The sequence below is a fragment of the Impatiens glandulifera genome, chromosome 4 (genome assembly GCF_907164915.1).
Source record: "Impatiens glandulifera chromosome 4, dImpGla2.1, whole genome shotgun sequence".
Taxonomy (NCBI): Eukaryota; Viridiplantae; Streptophyta; class Magnoliopsida; order Ericales; family Balsaminaceae; genus Impatiens; species Impatiens glandulifera.
In genome coordinates, this window is record NC_061865.1 from 19,326,729 (window position 1) to 19,347,030 (window position 20,302).

The 20,302-nt window shown below is 30.6% G+C and overlaps 2 protein-coding genes across 2 annotated transcripts; both read right to left on the minus strand.

Moving 5' to 3' along the window:
• LOC124934887 (homeobox-leucine zipper protein HDG1-like) lies at positions 1-7,168 on the minus strand. Its single transcript, XM_047475378.1, has 14 exons — positions 6,746-7,168; positions 6,565-6,654; positions 5,069-5,281; positions 4,799-4,961; positions 4,669-4,721; positions 4,363-4,620; positions 4,095-4,277; positions 2,334-2,452; positions 1,826-1,853; positions 1,207-1,290; positions 1,070-1,119; positions 458-509; positions 270-365; positions 1-6 (listed from the first exon to the last, which is right to left on the minus strand). Exons 1-14 carry the CDS (start codon positions 7,166-7,168, stop codon positions 1-3), a joined length of 1,818 nt encoding a protein of 605 aa, XP_047331334.1.
• Positions 7,169-17,169: 10,001 nt separating this feature from the next.
• LOC124934888 (homeobox-leucine zipper protein HDG1-like) lies at positions 17,170-19,813 on the minus strand. The gene is made up of 5 exons (XM_047475379.1): positions 19,391-19,813; positions 19,213-19,302; positions 17,791-18,003; positions 17,521-17,683; positions 17,170-17,426 (listed from the first exon to the last, which is right to left on the minus strand). The coding sequence occupies exons 1-5, from the start codon at positions 19,811-19,813 to the stop codon at positions 17,170-17,172; spliced, it is 1,146 nt and encodes a 381-aa protein (XP_047331335.1).
• Between the last annotated feature and the right edge of the window lie 489 nt (positions 19,814-20,302).

Below are 20,302 nucleotides of genomic sequence, written 5' to 3' on the forward strand. Positions count from 1 at the left end.
TCAATACTGTCAAAAGAAAAAACCAAATACAGAGGTTTAATTTTCCTTTAAAAGTATTATAGCTCAAACATAAAAGTATAAAATTGTCATACCTTGGTCTTAGTATAAAAAACAAATAAAATAATAAACATATAAGATATTATTGAAAATAATAAACATATAAGATATTCCTTGTCATATTGATTCTAAAAAAAACTTTCTATGAAAAATTTTGTATGCCTTCTCCAAACAAAATAATAAACCCGTACCTTTGCGGAAAAAAAATGTACCTTATCAACAGCCTTCTCCAAATAGAATTCTTGACGACCCGACTGAACATATTTATTATGTTCCAACACAAAGAAAACTTTGATAAGGACATATTTCTGATCTTTAGAACAATTAAAAATAAAAAGGAATAAAAAAATTACATCAACTCTAAGCTTACAACCTAGTTCATATTGTGCATCTGGATCACCCATGCTGCAGCTTCAACCAATAAAGCAGCCCCTTTGTATAAAGTAGATAAACTATCCAGTTATTTGATATAATAATGTCAAAAGAAAAAATGGAGTTAATTTTCAACTAAAAAGGGGAATGCAATTGTTATCCCTTAAAATATAAAAAACATCAAGGAAGAAGTAAGCCGATGAAACAAACAAAGGAAAAAAGGTTTAGAGCTTGTTATCACTTACACAGCTACACATGCCCCAGGTGTATGATATTTAAAATGTAACTTTGATAAAAAAAAAAGTATCTAGCTTGTGTATTTGAATTGTCAACCTCCAGGGCTAACTCAAAATTCTCCTTTGCCGTCTGCAATGTCTTTGGGTGATTTCCATAGCCATTTTTGTCATAATAACTTGAAGCTCTGTTCCAAAACCAAAATTATCTTAAAATTACAATATAGTTCACAAATTACATCTAAATTCATAAACAAGACAAGTTCATAAAAAGAGATTCCTTAATCCTTACCACTACAGGAATCAATGATCCCCAAAACAATATATGCTAAAAGAAGATTTTTATGAGTTCATAATTCATGTTGGAAAGAAAAGCCACAGCTATTCCCAAAAGAACAATGACTCACCATTCATATTCAGGAGCAAGAAGATCACAAATGACGCTCACAAGACAGGACTGTTAATATTAAAAACAATACAATTTTCAGCAAAATAGGTATTTTTTAATCTAAAAAAATCATATTTGTTTAGATAATAACCTTACTCCTACAACTGTTTTGAAATCATCCTCCAATGACGTTTGGATATAGTTTTGAAAGTAAAATTTACTTCCTGGACCCACATGAACCTGCACCAATAGAACAAATGAAGATCATCATCATCCTCTCTCAATGAATTTCATTCTAAAGAAGAAACTCTTACACTTGTGAAACCATTTCGCAACGTTAAATAGTCAGACTTAGTCACCGATTTGAAAAATGATTGAAAGTAGCATCCCTGCAATATATTGTTATCAATGGACCAACGAAATCAATAAGAGATATAATAAATATGTCTTACAATATAGAAGAAGAATGGACTCCGACCGCAGAAATTAGTGTGAGCTCGAACAAATGATGTCTCATCGGTAAGCCTGAATCTTGAAGGATCTGTACATACCCGCAAAGAGAATTTTTTTAATTTTAAACGTTTAATCAAAATTCCTATAATAATAATAATAATAATAATAATCCTACCGGTGGAAAATTCAAAGTCAAGGGATGTAGTCTCCGATTCCTAATTTTTTCAACTACAGATCTTGAAGATAAAAAACAATTTATATAAGTTCATTCCTTTTGTAATATAATACAAATTTTGTTAGTTTGTATTTATAGTTAAAATACCCTGAGTTTTGCAACTCCAACTGTGTAACTGCACTGTATAATAACATGAAATGTATAATAACATGAAACAGTGCCAAGAAGAATATGAGTAAGTGCAACTGATGAAGTCCACTTATAGTTATAAGTGGTACCTTTCCGTATAGATGATGAATAAACAATCAATCAATAATGACTATAAGTTTCTATGTTGGGGGTGGTGGGACACTTCATTCTTCGACCATGATAGATAACTCATTCCAAATGTATCACTTTTCTTCCTTTTAAACTAATCTTAGATCTTTAGTGTCTGCGCAAAGAACACTCTGCACCAAAAAACACATGTTGATGAATTGGGTCGAACTGAATAAATGTGTGTATACAGAGTATTAGTTTAAGAACTATAGATTCTCAGTTTCTGAGCCAGCCATAAATGACTTGGTTTGATCTATGTTTTTCTTTTGAACATAAATATATAAAAAACTTGAGTTTTCAAGATAAAGAGAGCAAGAGTTATCACCTACCCTCTTACCATTTTGTGCAAAAAGCCTCTCCAGGACATAAACAATCAAGATATTCAAAGTTTTGCTTCAACCACGAAGCTTCAAACAGAATTATATAAGCAATGACCCATGTAGGACAATCGAGAAGCTATGGATTTCATAAAACAAATACAATTAGAAGAAATCACTAATCAAACGTTGATCATGAAACAATAGAAGAAGATAATTGATTTCTTTAACTACTTACTACCAAAGGTTGAAACCACCGTCCAGTTTCTTTTATATATATATATATATATATAGCTCAGATCTATTTTCTATTTATGCTCTCCTAGCTAATATAAACCTAATTAATCGGAAATATAGGATTCAATAAATTCATCAGATAAAAAGAAACTCGAATTTCGTTTTAAGCATTAATTGCTGACAAAAAAGAGGGAAATCGATACATACTAACGAAATTTCTTCGAATCGATTTTCTCCGAACGTGTATTCTCAAAGCATTAGAAGAAGATAAACAAAAGTGATGATTACTTATCGGTGGAATATTATTGTGTCCAAATTTCGACGAAACGTTCTCTCTCAATTGTTATTGTCGTTCTGTGCGTTGATTGTAACGTCCAGGAGAATGATGAGTCGTAAGTGATTACATAGTTAGATAGATGGAGGAATTTGAAATAGCTCCACAAGGAAGACATAGCAGAAATTAATATGGTTTCATGAATATATCATAATGATGAAGATCTGCTCTAGAGATAGGAGGAAGAAAATGGCTACAACATATCTGAAAGGGATTGGGGAGAGTCGGTAATTAGGTTAGAAAATGAATGATCTGTTTTCAAAAAATTAATTAGGCTTGAGCTTGGGTTGTTCTACCTTTAGAGAAAAGAAGATTTCTAATTTAAAAAAAATATATAAGTTCAATCTTTGTTTTTAAATATAATATAATGTTTAATTTATTTATTTTTAGTTTATATTATTTTTTACTTTTAATTAAATTAAATTTAAATAATAATTAATTAAAAGACAGATATTAATAAAAAATTTAATAATGATATAAAAAGTTTAAAAATTATGTTATATAAAAAATCATAATTAAATTTTAATGTTAATAAAATTTTAGGTCAAATTTAATTTATAAAATTAAAATAGTGAAATAAAATATTTATAAAGTTTAAAAACAAAATATAAAAAATATTAAAAATTAGAATAGTTAAATTATAAGGTTTTAAAAAAGTTTATATATAAAAAAATTAAAGGTGATTGTATATGTATATAAAGGTTGGTAAAATATTTTTTTTTAACACGATTAATATGCGTTGGTATATATAAATGTGGTTGAAAGTAGGTTTTGTTGTAGTGTAAGCAATGTGCTTCTGTGTGCCCAATTTTTTCATCACAGATTAAAGCAAAAAATCTTATGATAAAAGAAGGATGTATTGTCTAGAGATCTTAACCATATCATCAAACTTTAAGCATGTTCAACAAAAAACATGATGTCTCTAGCAGCCAGCCAGCAGTAGCGGGATTCATGAAAAGAAAAGAAAAAAAAGTGCAAGACCAAATTTCTGAGTAAAAAAAAGTAATGAAACAGAGAGACAGACAGTCAAATATATGTATGCTAGCTAGCCACGGTAAATAGCAGATTTGATCATCTGAATCCTGCTAGACATCAGGTTGTTTATGTATTCAATGGTCTGCCTGGGTATGTTCATGTTTCCTGGGCTATTCTCGGTCAATAGTTGGAACGCAACTGTCATCATACACGAATCATCATCATTTTCACACACTTTGGTATTCGGGATGATGGAAAATCCTGACGGAAGTATTTCCACCAAACTCGAATCCCGGCCCTCCATCACGGTCTGCATCCCCTCTAAGGTCACTTGCGCATACACTAACAATGAACCCGACCCATCTGATTGAGTCTCTTGCAGTATAGGAACAGAATTTTGATTGTTTCCATGTAAAACCTATTTTTAAAGAATTGGTCAAATTAAAGAAATGAATATGTTATTATAATGTGATTATTGTTTGAAACACAAGTTAATTACTTACCTTGGTGACAAGAAAAGAGACACGGTTGAGATGGTCTCCATTGTTCTTGTCGATTCTAACCAATTCTCGCATTATTGGTATGGTGGAATGAACCTCCATCAACTCACCATCCCTTGTATGTTTGTGGCTTAGGAAATTAAACAGAGATTGATGGGAAATGGGCATGCAGAACGACTTTGAGGCACTCAGCACCACCCCGGTTGGCTCACCCGGATTATTATTGCGTATAGTCACCATTGTTTCCCCTACTTGGACTACCTGCCATTGGTACACAGTCGAGCATACACCGAATCCAAAGTTACTCACCATTCTATGAGCCATATTAGCCATGCTTCTCTTCCTGGACTGATTAACCATCCCTAAGAAAAGGAAGAGATAAAGTTTCCAAGGAAAAAAAAAACCTTCATGCTAAAATTAATTAATAAATATATTTTACCGCTAATTCGATCATGAGGAGACGTTATAATCGCCAAGCATAGGCATTGTCTCTTGAGTGAACCAAGCCACCTTTGAGCACCAAAAGACGAACTGCAACACATGACTCCTAATGGATGATTGAACTCGTTCTCTTCAAAGTCCAAATGCTCCACCCAAGTTACCTTCAAAACATAAATTCCTTTCAAGTTAAAGTATTTATAGTATATATGGTCATATTTTAAACAATTCTTAAAGATAAATCATAGACAAATTTAAAACATTTTGTTACCTTCGAGCCACCATTGGGCATATCTTGCACAATACATCCAGAAGGGAACCTCCTACAATTTATAATTGGGTTTGTTTCCGAAATATCATGGGAATTTTCAACAGATACATCCACCATTCCCCATACTCCCTCTGCAACCTGTCTGCTGAATCGAATAAATTTTACTTTCCGAACAGGAATCAAAGACGATAGCGCTTGCAGCTCAGCGTACATCTACAAAATAATAATAAAAAACAATTATGCGTGTATTGTAGTGATGTTATCGATTTGGTCGGTTTGTTCATTCAAATTCACAACTAAACTGTTAGCAGTCGAGTTTTGAAAAATTTCAAACTAAATGATTATTTCGATTTATTGGTCAGTTCGGCCAGTTAGTTAGAAGATCGGTTAAGTCAGTTTATAAAGTCTTGACATAAAAAATAAAATAAAATGTCACAACATATGAAAATAAACACATTGCCCAATAGATTATACACCTTGCAGAGAAAATGACGATTAACTCTCCGACTGACTCCATCAATTTTTCAAAATGAATCTAAAAAAATATTATAATAATAGTAGTACTATAGAGATGATATACATTAGATGACTACAATAATTGAAGGTTCAATGGTTTATTTCAAACCAGATAATCCAATAAAACATAATCGAGATTATAACTCAAATATGTAGACATATCATATTAGTCGCCTCAATCCAAACATCCTAGCAACTATCCAAGAACTGAGGCATTACCTAGTGAATTCTAGTAATTCTCTACCAAAGACTTTATATATTAATCACCGTCGACAATGCAGAAGTAATAAAGTCGTCGATTCCACATCTTTTTTACACATACGACAACGATTTATCGTAATACAACATTTTTTCATGCATATATATCTAAATATTACATAAAATTCACTTTGAAAAAAAATAACTATATTCTAGTTCGAAAGTAAAAACTTAATTTATTTTTTAAAAATGGTCAGATAAGTTTTGTGGTTTAAAACTTAATTATAAAAAAATAGTTGGTATCAATTATAAGTATAACCAACTTATATATATTTATATATTTAATTTTAATCCTAATAAGTGAGTTTAACAATTTGACTGCCACTAAATCGACCAACCAAACTGTTTGGTTATGATTAGCGGATTCATAAACCATGATCAGATAATTAGGTTGATTTTCAGTTTGATTTAAGCCAATGCCATTCAGGTAAAAATAACAGGTATCGAAGACAAATATCACCTATACAAATTAAATTGTAACATGAATTGTCACGACTTCAATAAAATGAACCTACACTATATTGGAAAAACAACAATAAGTTCACAAAAATATATAGAAAAATAATAGAATAAAAACATTTGTAACAGCTAAAAACACTATATTGGAAAAACTAAGTTCATAAAAATATATAGAAAAATAATAGAATAAAAACATTTGTAACAGCTAAAATTGATATGCTAACCCTATTCGATGCGATTAAATATTAGAATAAGAAAATTACCATTTTCAAGTTTGTTCCATTGTCTTCTTGAATTATGTCTATAAGTGCACTCGTACCAATTATGGTTTGACATAAATATGGCCATTGATTCTACATACATAACAAATAAAAGGTTAAATTATTTGATCACATATAAATGGTTTAATTAAGAAATGATTAGTTCATGTATATATATACTTACTTCATCCATCAATGCCCTGAGGATCGTGGAGCTGTTGGCGGCAATAATGCCAGACGCCCTGGTGGCATAATGGGTAGAATTGTTGTCGGGTTTAATTTCTAAACAAGGAGCAAACAACTTGACGTACTCTCCGAGGTTTAGAGATTCCATGACTCCTCCTCCTTCGCCTACGATTTCTATCCATAGAGGATCGTTTACATTAACTAAAATGGTCAATTCATTCATTGCTTTCTCAGCTAGATCGAGAAAATGTAACTTTTCAATCGAGTTGTGGTAGTTACTATGACCTTGTTCAATCAGAGCCGAGTTTGATAGGTCAAGAGGCGTTATTTGCCTCCCAAGGCATCTTTGTGCTAAAGTCCTCATCTTGTTTAATTCATCTCTCAAAAGTTGGATCTGGAGTCTCAAACGGGATTCCTCCATAGCGTCGTCACACAAATTGTCCTTTTTCAAGCTCAGATAAAACTCTGGATCCTGATGTTTTCAAACAAATTCTTTATCAAATTGGTATCGATACAAAAATTAAATAAACAAAGAAGAAAAAAATGACAACCTACAAGAAGAAGGAATAAGGCTCTATCTTCTTCTTTTGGATTTAATATCTTCTTCTCCCAATTTAGTTGATGGTTTATAATATAAGTTGTTTCATTTGGGTCCAAAGTTAACTACATATAATAGTGTAGGACATGTTTGATTTTTTTATATTAAAAATATAATAATTGTATAACTGAAGAAAACACATATACACGTTTTTTTTTTGTTTATTAATAAAATGTGTTTTTGATAAATATTTTTTATTATTAGTAATTTTTTTAAAATACTTTTTAAAAATATAAAGTAAAAAGTGAAAATTTAAAAATGATTAAAGTCAAAAGTGAAAATAATTTTATTTATATTTTATATAAAAAATATAAATGAATTAATGTAAATTTTTATTTTGGGTGAAAAGTAGATAAAAAGGACTATAAAATAATAATAAACAATTTAAACAATTTTGAAAATTAATATTTATGATTATGATATAATTATTAGAAAATGTCAATTTTAAAAAAAAACTCATAATTGGTTGTGTTTTAAGTATAATATATTTTTTTATATATGAATATTCTTCTCTAATAAATTTACACCTAGTTTTACTATTATTTTCTCTTTTAATTTTATTATCTAGTTTTTTTTTTTTTAAATATAGATCAGTTTGAAATCGTGTTATAATATATAAATTATTAATTTTTAGGCTTAGTGTTATTATTGAGTTAGTGAGAAAATTATATTATTTAAAAAAAGTTGTTAGTTATGATTTTGAGATATTAATTTTATTTTAAATATTTAAAGAATATTGTATATAATGATAAAATTAAATTAATAATTTAAAATATATAATATTTTTTATTTTTAATAATAAATTAAATAAATAAATTTTTTAATTTTAAATATTTAAATAAGTCTAATCAAATCATCAAGAATGATGTTAAAGACTTATTTGCTCTTTATTAAGTAATTATTATTTACAAGGATAATCCTGGAATGGACTGATATAATATTTGATGATGTTAAAGACTTATTTGCTCTTAAGAAAGTAATTATTACTTACAAGGATAATCCTGGAATGGACTGATATAATATTTTTTTTTTACTAAGGCACAATAAGCACAATAATCAGGAAGTTCAAAAGTATAGACAAGTACTATTGGTAAAAAAAAAATAGACAAATTATTTAAGCAACCCCTAATTACTTCGATCCATCACTTTTAGTACTTAAATTAATTTTTGAAATTACCATTCCGTCAACTTTTTTAGTTAATGACTTAATTTTAAAATATTAATTTTTTATATATTATCTTTAATCTTATTTTTAATATTTATATATATAATTATTAAATCGTTTATATATAATATTATATATATATATATTATTATTTTTTATATTTATATATATATATATATATATAATAAAATTAAAAATAATTTATATAATATATATATATATCTTATTTTTTATATTTATATATAAAATTATTAAATCTTTTATATAATATATAAATAATATATATATATTATTTATTTTTAAATATATCTATATAAAATAAATTTTAAAATAATTTATATAATATATATATATAATTTATATATATTATATTACTCATTAATTTATATATAATATTTATATACTCGATGACCATGTCATATAGTGCAGCTACCTGTTGTTCCCTTGAAAACCTTTCGGAAGAGAAGTCAAATACCTCATTCTCCCGAGTTCTTTCTTCATCTTCTCTTGCCATGAAGCATGCCACCTCCTCTTCATCACTTTCACTGGATGAAAAATAGGAGCCACGGTTGATTCCTTTGTTCTTCCCGTCACCAGCCATAAGAGCCTTCAGCTCTTTTCCATCATCCTTAGCATCTTCACGCCTTGGCTTCCGGCATTCCGATGCATAATGACCTTTAATACCACAATTAAAACAAGTAACATTAGCTTTAGATTTTCTATTATCATTAGAATTTTAAGAGTTTGAGTTAGAGTTGCTCTTCTTCATGAAGTCGTCAAACTTCTTCACAAAGAGAGACATGGCATCGCTGTTCAGCTGCTGAGCTGTCATCTTCACGTCCGGAGCGGTTGGTGGCTCTTCAACAGTCACTTGCGCTTTGGCAATGATAACAGACGTGGGTTGATCTTCTTCCATCCTACAGTTCAGCTCGAACTCATAGGCCTTGAGGTCAGCAAAGAGATCAAAGAGAGAGATCTTGTTAATATCTTTGGATTCTCTCATCGCCATAATCTTTATGTCTCATTCTCTTGGAAGAGCACGCATGACCTTGATAGCAAGCTCCTAGTTGCTATAGGTCTTGCCTAGGATAGACAGAGAGGAGACGATCTTGCTGAATCTAGTGTCGAAATCGTTCATTGTTTCACCAGGACGCATCATGAAGCTGTCAAACTGTTGAGTGGCAACCATGATGTTGTTTTCCTTGGTTTGCACGTTTCCCTCACACAGTTGAGTGAGTCTGTCCCAGACCTCTTTGGCAGTATCGCATTCGATAATGTAGTTGAACATACTGTCATCGAGAGATCTGTACAGAACATGAAGGGCCATGTTGTTGAGGTTGTTCTGCCTCTTTTCATCAGCGGTCCAGTCAGCCTTCTCCTTATCAATCTTGATAGGACCTTCTGTGACAACGCTCCACATGTCATCATGAAGAGAAGAAAGATGAGCACGAACTCTTTTCTTCCAAACAATGTAGTTTTCTCGAGAGAAAGTTGGAATGGTTGTAGCATTGGCATCTTTGGATATGGTCGACATATTTCAGGAAAGGCTTGAGAATAGAAACAGGGCTCTGATACCAATTGATAGGATCGGCTTTATCGATAGAGACGGGGGTCTGGCTAAGGATGAAGGCTTATGAAAAACGATTTGAAAGAAATCATGTTAGGGATTTAATTCGCTTTCTATTCTACGCAAACACTTGTAAACACTTGAAACAGATTCAAGGCGGAATTATTTACTTGGGTTTGAAGCACAAGATGAAATATGAGAAGATGACAGAAATGAAAGAACACAGCAGTTTGTTTATGGATGTTCGGAGAAACTCTCCTACGTCACCGCTTCTTCTAACCACTAGAAGGATTCACTATAATATGATTCGAATCAAATACAAATTACACACACTTAGCTCACTATTCAATAGAACACTTTCTGTTCAATTACAAGATGAAAAATATCACTCAGCTAAAGGTGTTTTTGATTCTAGATTTCTCTTGATTCACAAACAGTACAATTAGAAAGCAACTTCACAGTATGAATGTTCAAAGGCTTGAATTCTCTCAAGATTGACAAGTTCTTAAGATTAACAGTTCTTCTCGTTAAGGCAAATTTTTGAGGCAGATTGTCCGTTGTCCTTTAGATTTGTTAAATACTAATTAGAACTAACAGTCGAATCTTCAAGAACGATATGTGGCACTCTTCCATTGGAAAGCCTCCATTGTACACAGCACGTTCTAAGCACAAGAATCGTGGCCGTACATCACTGGTAGTGCGCCGAATATTCCATCAGGGATGTACCTGCAAAACAAGTAATGTGAGGAAAATTCTCTTACGTGGCATTCCTTGGTTGGTTGCATATAGCTGTTGTACTAATCTTCACTAGAAAGTGGAGCAGGAGTAGGGTACAGTTATAGCACGTGGGTAGGTGAAATGCTAGCTTCAAGCATACTACTTAAACTGAGCATTAGACGTATTTCAGTTAAACGGATTGTAAAATCAGTCTAATGAAATCACATATCTCCTTTTAATAATAACGTCTATTAGACCGCCTAGTCTAATAGAATTAGACTTACGTCTAATTGCAATAACCATTAGACTGCACGTCTAACTTCATTGAGTTAGACTACACGTCTAATTCCAGTTCTACCTCAGACTTGTCTGAAGGAGTTAGACGCACGTCTAACTTTCACTAATTAGACTACACGTCTAATTATCCAATAACTATTAGATTGCACGTCTAACTCCATTAAGTTAGACTGCACGTCTAATTCCGGTTCTACCTCAGACTTGTCAGAAGGAGTTAGACGCACGTCCAACTTTCACTAATTAGACTACACGTCTAATTATCCAATAACCATTAGACTGCACGTCTAACTCCACTGAGTTAGACTGCACGTCTAATTCCGGTTCTACCTCAGACTTGTCTGAAGGAGTTAGACGCACGACTAACTTTCACTAATTAGACTACACGTCTAATTCCGAACAAATTAGACTATTCGTCTAATTGTAAATATATTAGACTATACGTCTAACTCCGGTGAGTTAGACTGTACGTCTAATTTCGAATATCTATTAGACCATCCGTCTAATTACAAGTCTATTAGACTATACGTTTAACTCCGGTGAGTTAGACGGTACGTCTAATTTCAAACATATTAGACTTACGTCTAATTCCTTGTATTCATTAGACTTACGTCTAATTCATTACATTCATTAGACTACACGTCTAACTCCGATGAGTTAGACTGTACGTCTAATTTCGAATACATTAGACTTACGTCTAATTCCGTGTATCTATTAGAACATCCGTCTAATTACACGTCTATTAGACTATACTTCTAACTCCGATGAGTTAGACTGTACGTCTAATTCTATGCATTCATTAGACTACATGTCTAACTCCGATGAGTTAGACTGTACGTCTAATTCTATGCCTTGAATGCCAAAATCGGTCTAATGACCCTCATTAGAGCAAAGTCTTATGAAATATTGTTTCAATACACCTGTATCAAAACTCATAAGTCATTTCATCATCAAAATCTCGGTGGTTAAATTATTTCAACACTTATTCAAAATAATTTGACCCAACTGCAATTATGTGAAAGAGGTTATTTTTAAAATATGAAAGAAAAATGGTATATTGATGTAAATTAAATCGATACAAAATTTGAAAAACAAGACATGGTTGCTTCTTCATGCAATTGACAGCTCAAGGATGAAGGCGAGCATATAACACCTGAATCATTCATTCTTCACAATTAAACCGCTAAAAGGGAAATGAATTGATCTTCAATTATTGGAATCTAGATATTAAGATTTTTCATTACAAAATTTCAAAAATAAACTTTGAGAATTCTTGAAGGTCAATATACCGATTTGAAAATACCATTTCAACTAAATATGAATCTACATTGGATTATGTTTCACTTGCCCTAAATGAGTATATGATATGCATGACCTAGAATTCTCTATAACCCAATTTAAAAATACATTTTATATCTAGTTTTGTATCTAGATTAAGACAGAAACATAACTAAGTTTTTCAGTTTAACAATGACTAATCGATTTGGGTTATTTAAATAATCTTCAAATAATCTAAAACCTTTTACCTATTCTCTCATCAATTAATTTATCAACCAAAATACTAATAAATGTTAAGTTTGTTAACCAAATAACCCAACTTTTTATAATTTCAATTCGAAAAAGTGCCATCAATAGTTTATCTATATAAATCTAGACAAAAAAAAGAGTATTTCCAATGTAGAATTGGCAAAATAATAGCATTGGAAATACAAATATCTAGTTTAAAGATGTTTTCAAATTCTATGAGACAATTCATATGCAAAATAAAGACTTGAAATAACCAATATCATGAGACATAGGATATAAACTATTTAAAGTAGAATACCTTAGTGAATCTACTTAAGTCACTAATATATAATATTATTAATTATATAAAGATCTACAATTATAATTGTCGAATTTCTTTGATAATCACGATTAATAAGGATGTTTGGTGCATATAACTATCACTAACAAATATTTCTATAAACAATTATCTCTAGTAGATATCATATATGTTATATAGAAACATTCAATCAATCAACAGTCAAACAAAGATAGACAAGACAAACCTGGAATAGATTAAATCCAAAAATAGAATTTAGAATAAGTTCCAACAATAATACTACAACCCGTAATCAATACTGTCAAAAGAAAAAACCAAATACAGAGGTTTAATTTTCCTTTAAAAGTATTATAGCTCAAACATAAAAGTATAAAATTGTCATACCTTGGTCATAGTATAAAAAACAAATAAAATAATAAACATATAAGATATTATTGAAAATAATAAACATATAAGATATTCCTTGTCATATTGATTCTACAAAAAACTTTCTATGAAAAATTTTGTATACCTTCTCCAAACAAAATAAAAAACCCGTACCTTTGCGGAAAAAAAATGTACCTTATTAACAACCTTCTCCAAATAGAATTCTTGATGACCCAACTGAACATATTTATTATGTTCCAACACAAAGAAAACTTTTATAAGGACATATTTATGATCTTTAGAACAATTAAAAATAACAAGGAATAAAAAAATTACATCAACTCTAAGCTTACAACCTAGTTCATATTGTGCATCTGGATCACCCATGCTGCAGCTTCAACCAATAAAACAGCCACTTTGTATAAAGTAGATAAACTATCCAGTTATTTGATATAACAATGTCAAAAGAAAAAATGGAGTTAATTTTCAACTAAAAAGGGGAATGCAATTGTTATCCCTTAAAATATAAAAAACATCAAGGAAGAAGTAAGACGATGAAATAAACAAAGGAAAAAAGGTTTAGAGCTTGTTATCACTTACACAACTACACATGCCCCAGGTGTATGATATTTAAAATGTAACTTTGATAAAAAAAAAGTATCTAGCTTGTGTATTTGAATTGTCAACCTCCAGGGCTAACTCAAAGTTCTCCTTTGCGTCTGCAATGTCTTTGGGTGATTTCCATAGCCATTTTTGTCATAATAACTTGAAGCTCTGTTCCAAAACCAAAATTATCTGAAAATTACAATATAGTTCACAAATTACATCTAAATTCATAAACAAGACAAGTTCATAAAAAGAGATTCCTTAATCCTTACCACTACAGGAATCAATGATCCCCAAAACAATATATGCCATCCTAAAAGAAGATTTTTATGAGTTCATAATTCATGTTGGAAAGAAAAGCCACAGCTATTCCCAGAAGAACAATGTCTCACCATTAATATTCATGAGCAAGAAGATCACAAATGACGCCCACAAGACAGGACTGTTAATATTAAAAACAATACAATTTTCAACAAAATACGTATTTTTAATCTAAAAAAAATCATATTTGTTTAGATAATAACCTTACTCCTACAACTGTTTTGAAATCATCCTCCAATGACGTTTGGATATAGTTTTGAAAGTAAAACTTACTTCCTGGACCCATATGAACCTGCACCAGTAGAACAAATGAAGATCATCATCATCCTCTCTCAATGAATTTCATTCTAAAGAAGAAACTCTTACACTTGCCCTAAATAATAACATGAAACAGTGCCAAGAAGAATATGAGTAAATGCAACTGATGAAGTCCACTTATAGTTATAAGTGGTACATTTCCCTATAGATGATGAATAAACAATCAATCAATGATGACTATAAGTTTTATGTTGGGGTGGTTGGACACTTCATTCTTCGACGATGATAGATAACTCATTCCAAATGTATCACTTTTCTTCCTTTTAACTAATCTTAGATCTTTAGTGTCTACGTAAAGAACACTCTGCAGCAAAAAACACATGTTGATGAATTGGGTCGAACTGAATAAATGTGTGTATACAGAGTATTAGTTTAAGAACTATAGATTCTTAGTTTCTGAGCCATCCATAAATGACTTGGTCTGCTCTATGTTTTTCTTTTAAACATAAATATATATAAAAACTTGAGTTTTCAAGATAAAGAGAGCAAGAGTTATCACCTACCCTCTTATCCTTCTCTTACCATTTTGTGCAAAAAGCCTCCCTAGGACATAAACAATCAAGATATTCAAAGTTTTGCTTCAAACACGAAACTTCAAACAGAATTATATAAGCAATGACCCATGTAGGACAATCGAGAAGCTATGGATTTCATAAAACAAAAACAATTAGAAGAAATCACTAATCAAACGTTGATCATGAAACAATAGAAGAAGATAATTGATTTCTTTAACTACCTACTACCAAAGGTTGAAACCACCGTCCAGTTTCTTTTATATATATATATAGCTCGGATCTATTTTCTATTTATGCTCTCCTAGCTAATATAAACCTAATTAATCGGAAATATAGGATTTAATAAATTCATCAGATAAAAAGAAACTCGAATTTCGTTTTAAGCATTAATTGCTGACAAAAAAGAGGGAAATCGATACATACTAACGAAATTTCTTCGAATCAATTTTCTCCGAACGTGTATTCTCAAAGCATTAGAAGAAGATAAACAAAAGTGATGATTACTTATCGGTGGAATATTATTGTGTCCAAATTTCGACGAAACGTTCTCTCTCAATTCTTATTGTCGTTATGTGCGTTGATTGCAACGTCCAGGAGAATGATGAGTCGTAAGTGATTACATAGTTAGATAGATGGAGGAATTTGAAATAGCTCCACAAGGAAGACATAGCAGAAATTAATATGGTTTCATGAATATATCATGATGATGAAGATCTGCTCTAGAGATAGGAGGAAGAAAATGGCTACAACATATCTGAAAGGGATTGGGGAGAGTCGGTAATTAGGTTAGAAAATGAATGATCTGTTTTCAAAAAATTAATTAGGCTTGAGCTTGGGTTGTTCTACCTTTAGAGAAAAGAAGATTTCTAATTTAAAAAAAATATATAAGTTCAATCTTTGTTTTTAAATATAATATAATGTTTAATTTATTTATTTTTAGTTTATATTATTTTTTACTTTTAATTAAATTAAATTTAAATAATAATTAATTAAAAGACAGATATTAATAAAAAATTTAATAATGATATAAAAAGTTTAAAAATTATGTTATATAAAAAATCATAATTAAATTTTAATGTTAATAAAATTTTAGGTCAAATTTAATTTATAAAATTAAAATAGTGAAATAAAATATTTATAAAGTTTAAAAACAAAATATAAAAAATATTAAAAATTAGAATAGTTAAATTATAAGGTTTTAAAAAAGTTTATATATAAAAAAATTAAAGGTGATTGTATATGTATATAAAGGTTGGTAAAATATTTTTTTTTAACACGATTAATATGCGTTGGTATATATAAATGTGGTTGAAAGTAGGTTTTGTTGTAGTGTAAGCAATGTGCTTCTGTGTGCCCAATTTTTTCATCCCAGATTAAAGCAAAAAATCTTATGATAAAAGAAGGATGTATTGTCTAGAGATCTTAACCATATCATCAAACTTTAAGCATGTTCAACAAAAAACATGATGTCTCTAGCAGCCAGCCAGCAGTAGCGGGATTCATGAAAAGAAAAGAAAAAAAAGTGCAAGACCAAATTTCTGAGTAAAAAAAAGTAATGAAACAGAGAGACAGACAGTCAAATATATGTATGCTAGCTAGCCACGGTAAATAGCAGATTTGATCATCTGAATCCTGCTAGACATCAGGTTGTTTATGTATTCAATGGTCTGCCTGGGTATGTTCATGTTTCCTGGGCTATTCTCGGTCAATAGTTGGAACGCAACTGTCATCATACACGAATCATCATCATTTTCACACACTTTGGTATTCGGGATGATGGAAAATCCTGACGGAAGTATTTCCACCAAACTCAAATCCCGGCCCTCCATCACGGTCTGCATCCCCTCTAAGGTCACTTGCGCATACACTAACAATGAACCCGACCCATCTGATTGAGTCTCTTGCAGTATAGGAACAGAATTTTGATTGTTTCCATGTAAAACCTATTTTTAAAGAATTGGTCAAATTAAAGAAATGAATATGTTATTATAATGTGATTATTGTTTGAAACACAAGTTAATTACTTACCTTGGTGACAAGAAAAGAGACACGGTTGAGATGGTCTCCATTGTTCTTGTCGATTCTAACCAACTCTCGCATTATTGGTATGGTGGAATGAACCTCCATCAACTAACCATCCCTTGTATGTTTGTGGCTTAGGAAATTAAACAGAGATTGATGGGAAATGGGCATGCAGAACGACTTTGAGGCACTCAGCACCACCCCGGTTGGCTCACCCGGATTATTATTGCGTATAGTCACCATTGTTTCCCCTACTTGGACTACCTGCCATTGGTACACAGTCGAGCATACACCGAATCCAAAGTTACTCACCATTCTATGAGCCATATTAGCCATGCTTCTCTTCCTGGACTGATTAACCATCCCTGAGAAAAGGTCTAAATTAAACATCTCCATCCAAACCTTGATCAGGAAGAGATAAAGTTTCCATGCTAAAATTAATTAATAAATATATTTTACCGCTAATTCGATCATGAGGAGACGTTATAATCGCCAAGCATAGGCATTGTCTCTTAAGTGAACCAAGCCACCTTTGAGCACCAAAAGACGAACTGCAACACATGACTCCTAATGGATGATTGAACTCGTTCTCTTCAAAGTCCAAATGCTCCACCCAAGTTACCTTCAAAACATAAATTCATTTCAAGTTAAAGTATTTATAGTATATATGGTCATATTTTAAACAATTCTTAAAGATAAATCATAGACAAATTTAAAACATTTTGTTACCTTGGAGCCACCATTGGGCATATCTTGCACAATACATCCAGAAGGGAACCTCCTACAATTTATAATTGGGTTTGTTTCCGAAATATCATGGGAATTTTCAACAGATACATCCACCATTCCCCATACTCCCTCTGCAACCTGTCTGCTAAATCGAATAAATTTTACTTTCCGAACAGGAATCAAAGACGATAGTGCTTGCAGCTCAGCGTACATCTACAAAATAATAAGAAAAAACAATTATGCATGTATTGTAGTGATGTTATCGATTTGGTCGATCTGTTCATTCAAATTCACAACTAAACTGTTAGCAGTCGAGTTTTGAAAAAATTTCAAACTAAATGATTATTTCAATTTATTGGTCAGTTCGGCCAGTTAGTTAGAAGATCGGTTAAGTCAGTTTATAAAGTCTGACATAAAAAATAAAATAAAATGTCACAACATATGAAAATAAACACGTTGTCCAATAGATTATACACCTTGCAGAGAAAATGACGATTAACTCTCCGACTGACTCCATTAATTTTTCAAAATAAATCTCAAAAAATATTATAATAATAGTAGTACTATAGAGATATATACATTAGATGACTACAATAATTGAAGGTTCAATGGTTTATTTCAAACCAGATAATCCAATAAAACATAATCGAGATTATAACTCAAATATGTAGACATATCATATTAGTCGCCTCAATCCAAACATCCTAGCAACTATCCAAGAACTGAGGCATTACCTAGTGAATTCTAGTAATTCTCTACAAAAGACTTTATATATTAATCACCGTCGACAATGCAAAAGTAATAAAGTCGTCGATTCCACGTTTTTTTGACACATACGACAACGATTTATCGTAATACAACATTTTTCATGCATATATATGTAAATATTACATAAAATTTACTTTGAAAAAAAATAACTATATTCTAGTTCGAAAGTAAAAACTTTATTTATTTTTTAAAAATAGTCAGATAAGTTTTGTGGTTTAAAACTTAATTATAAAAAATAGTTGGTATCAATTATAAGTATAAAATAACTTATATATATTTATATATTTAATTTTAATCCTAATAAGTGAGTTTAACAATTTGGCTGCCACTAAATCGACCAACCAAACTGTTTGGTTATGATTAGCGGATTCATAAACCATGATCAGATAGTTAGGTTGATTTTCAGTTTGATTTAAACCAATGCCATTAGGTAAAGATAACAGGTATCAAAGACAAATATCACCTATACAAATTAAATTGTAACATGAATTGTCATGACTTCAATAAAATGAACCTACACTGTATTGGGAAAACAACAATAAGTTCACAAAAATATAAAGAAAAATAATAGAATAAAAATATTTGTAACAGCTAAAATTGATATGCTAACCCTATTCGATTCGATGTGATTAAATATTAGAATAAGAAAATTACCATTTTCAAGTTTGTTCCATTGTCTTCTTGAATTATGTCTATAAGTGCACTCGTACCAATTATAGTTTGAAATAAATATGACCATTGATTCTACATACATAACAAATAAAAGGTTAAATTATTTAATCACATATAAATGGTTTTAATTAAGAAATGATTAGTTCATATATATACTTACTTCATCCATCAATGCCCTGAGGATCGTGGAGCTGCTGGCGGCAATAATGCCAGATGCCCTGGTGGCATAATGGGTAGAATTGTTGTCGGGTTTAATTTCTAAACAAGGAGCGAACAGCTTGACGTACTCTCCGAGGTTTAGAGATTCCATAACTCCTCCTCCTTCGCCTACGATTTCTATCCATAGAGGATCGTTTACATTAACTAAAATGTTCAATTCATTCATTGCTTTCTCAGCTAGATCGAGAAAATGTAACTTTCCAATCGAGTTGTGGTAGTTACTATGACCTTGTCCAATCAGAGCCGAGTTTGATAGGTCAAGAGGTGTTATTTGGCTCCCAATGCATCTTTGTGCTAAAGTCGTCATCTTGTTTAATTCATCTCTCAAAAGTTGGATCTGGAGTCTCAAACGGGATTCCTCCATAGCGTCGTCTCACAAATTGTCCTTTTTCAAGCTCAGATAAAACTCTGGATCCTGATGTTTTCAAACAAATTCTTTATCAAATTGGTATCTATACAAAAATTAAATAAACAAAGAAGAAAAAAATGACAACCTACTAGAAGGAAGAAGGCTGTATCTTCTTCTTTTGGATTTAATATCTTCTTCTCCCAATTTAGTTGATGGTTTATAATATAAGTTGTTTCATTTGGGTCCAAAGTTAACTACATATAATAGTGTAGGACATGTTTGATTTTTTATATTAAAAATATAATAATAATTGTATAACTGAAGAAAACACATATACATGTTTTTTTTGTTTATTAATAAAATGTGTTTTTGATAAATATTTTTTATTATTAGTAATTTTTTTAAAACACTTTTAAAAATTATAAAGTAAAAAGTGAAAATTTGAAAATGATTAAAGTCAAAATTGAAAATTATTTTATTTATATTTTATATAAAAGATATAAA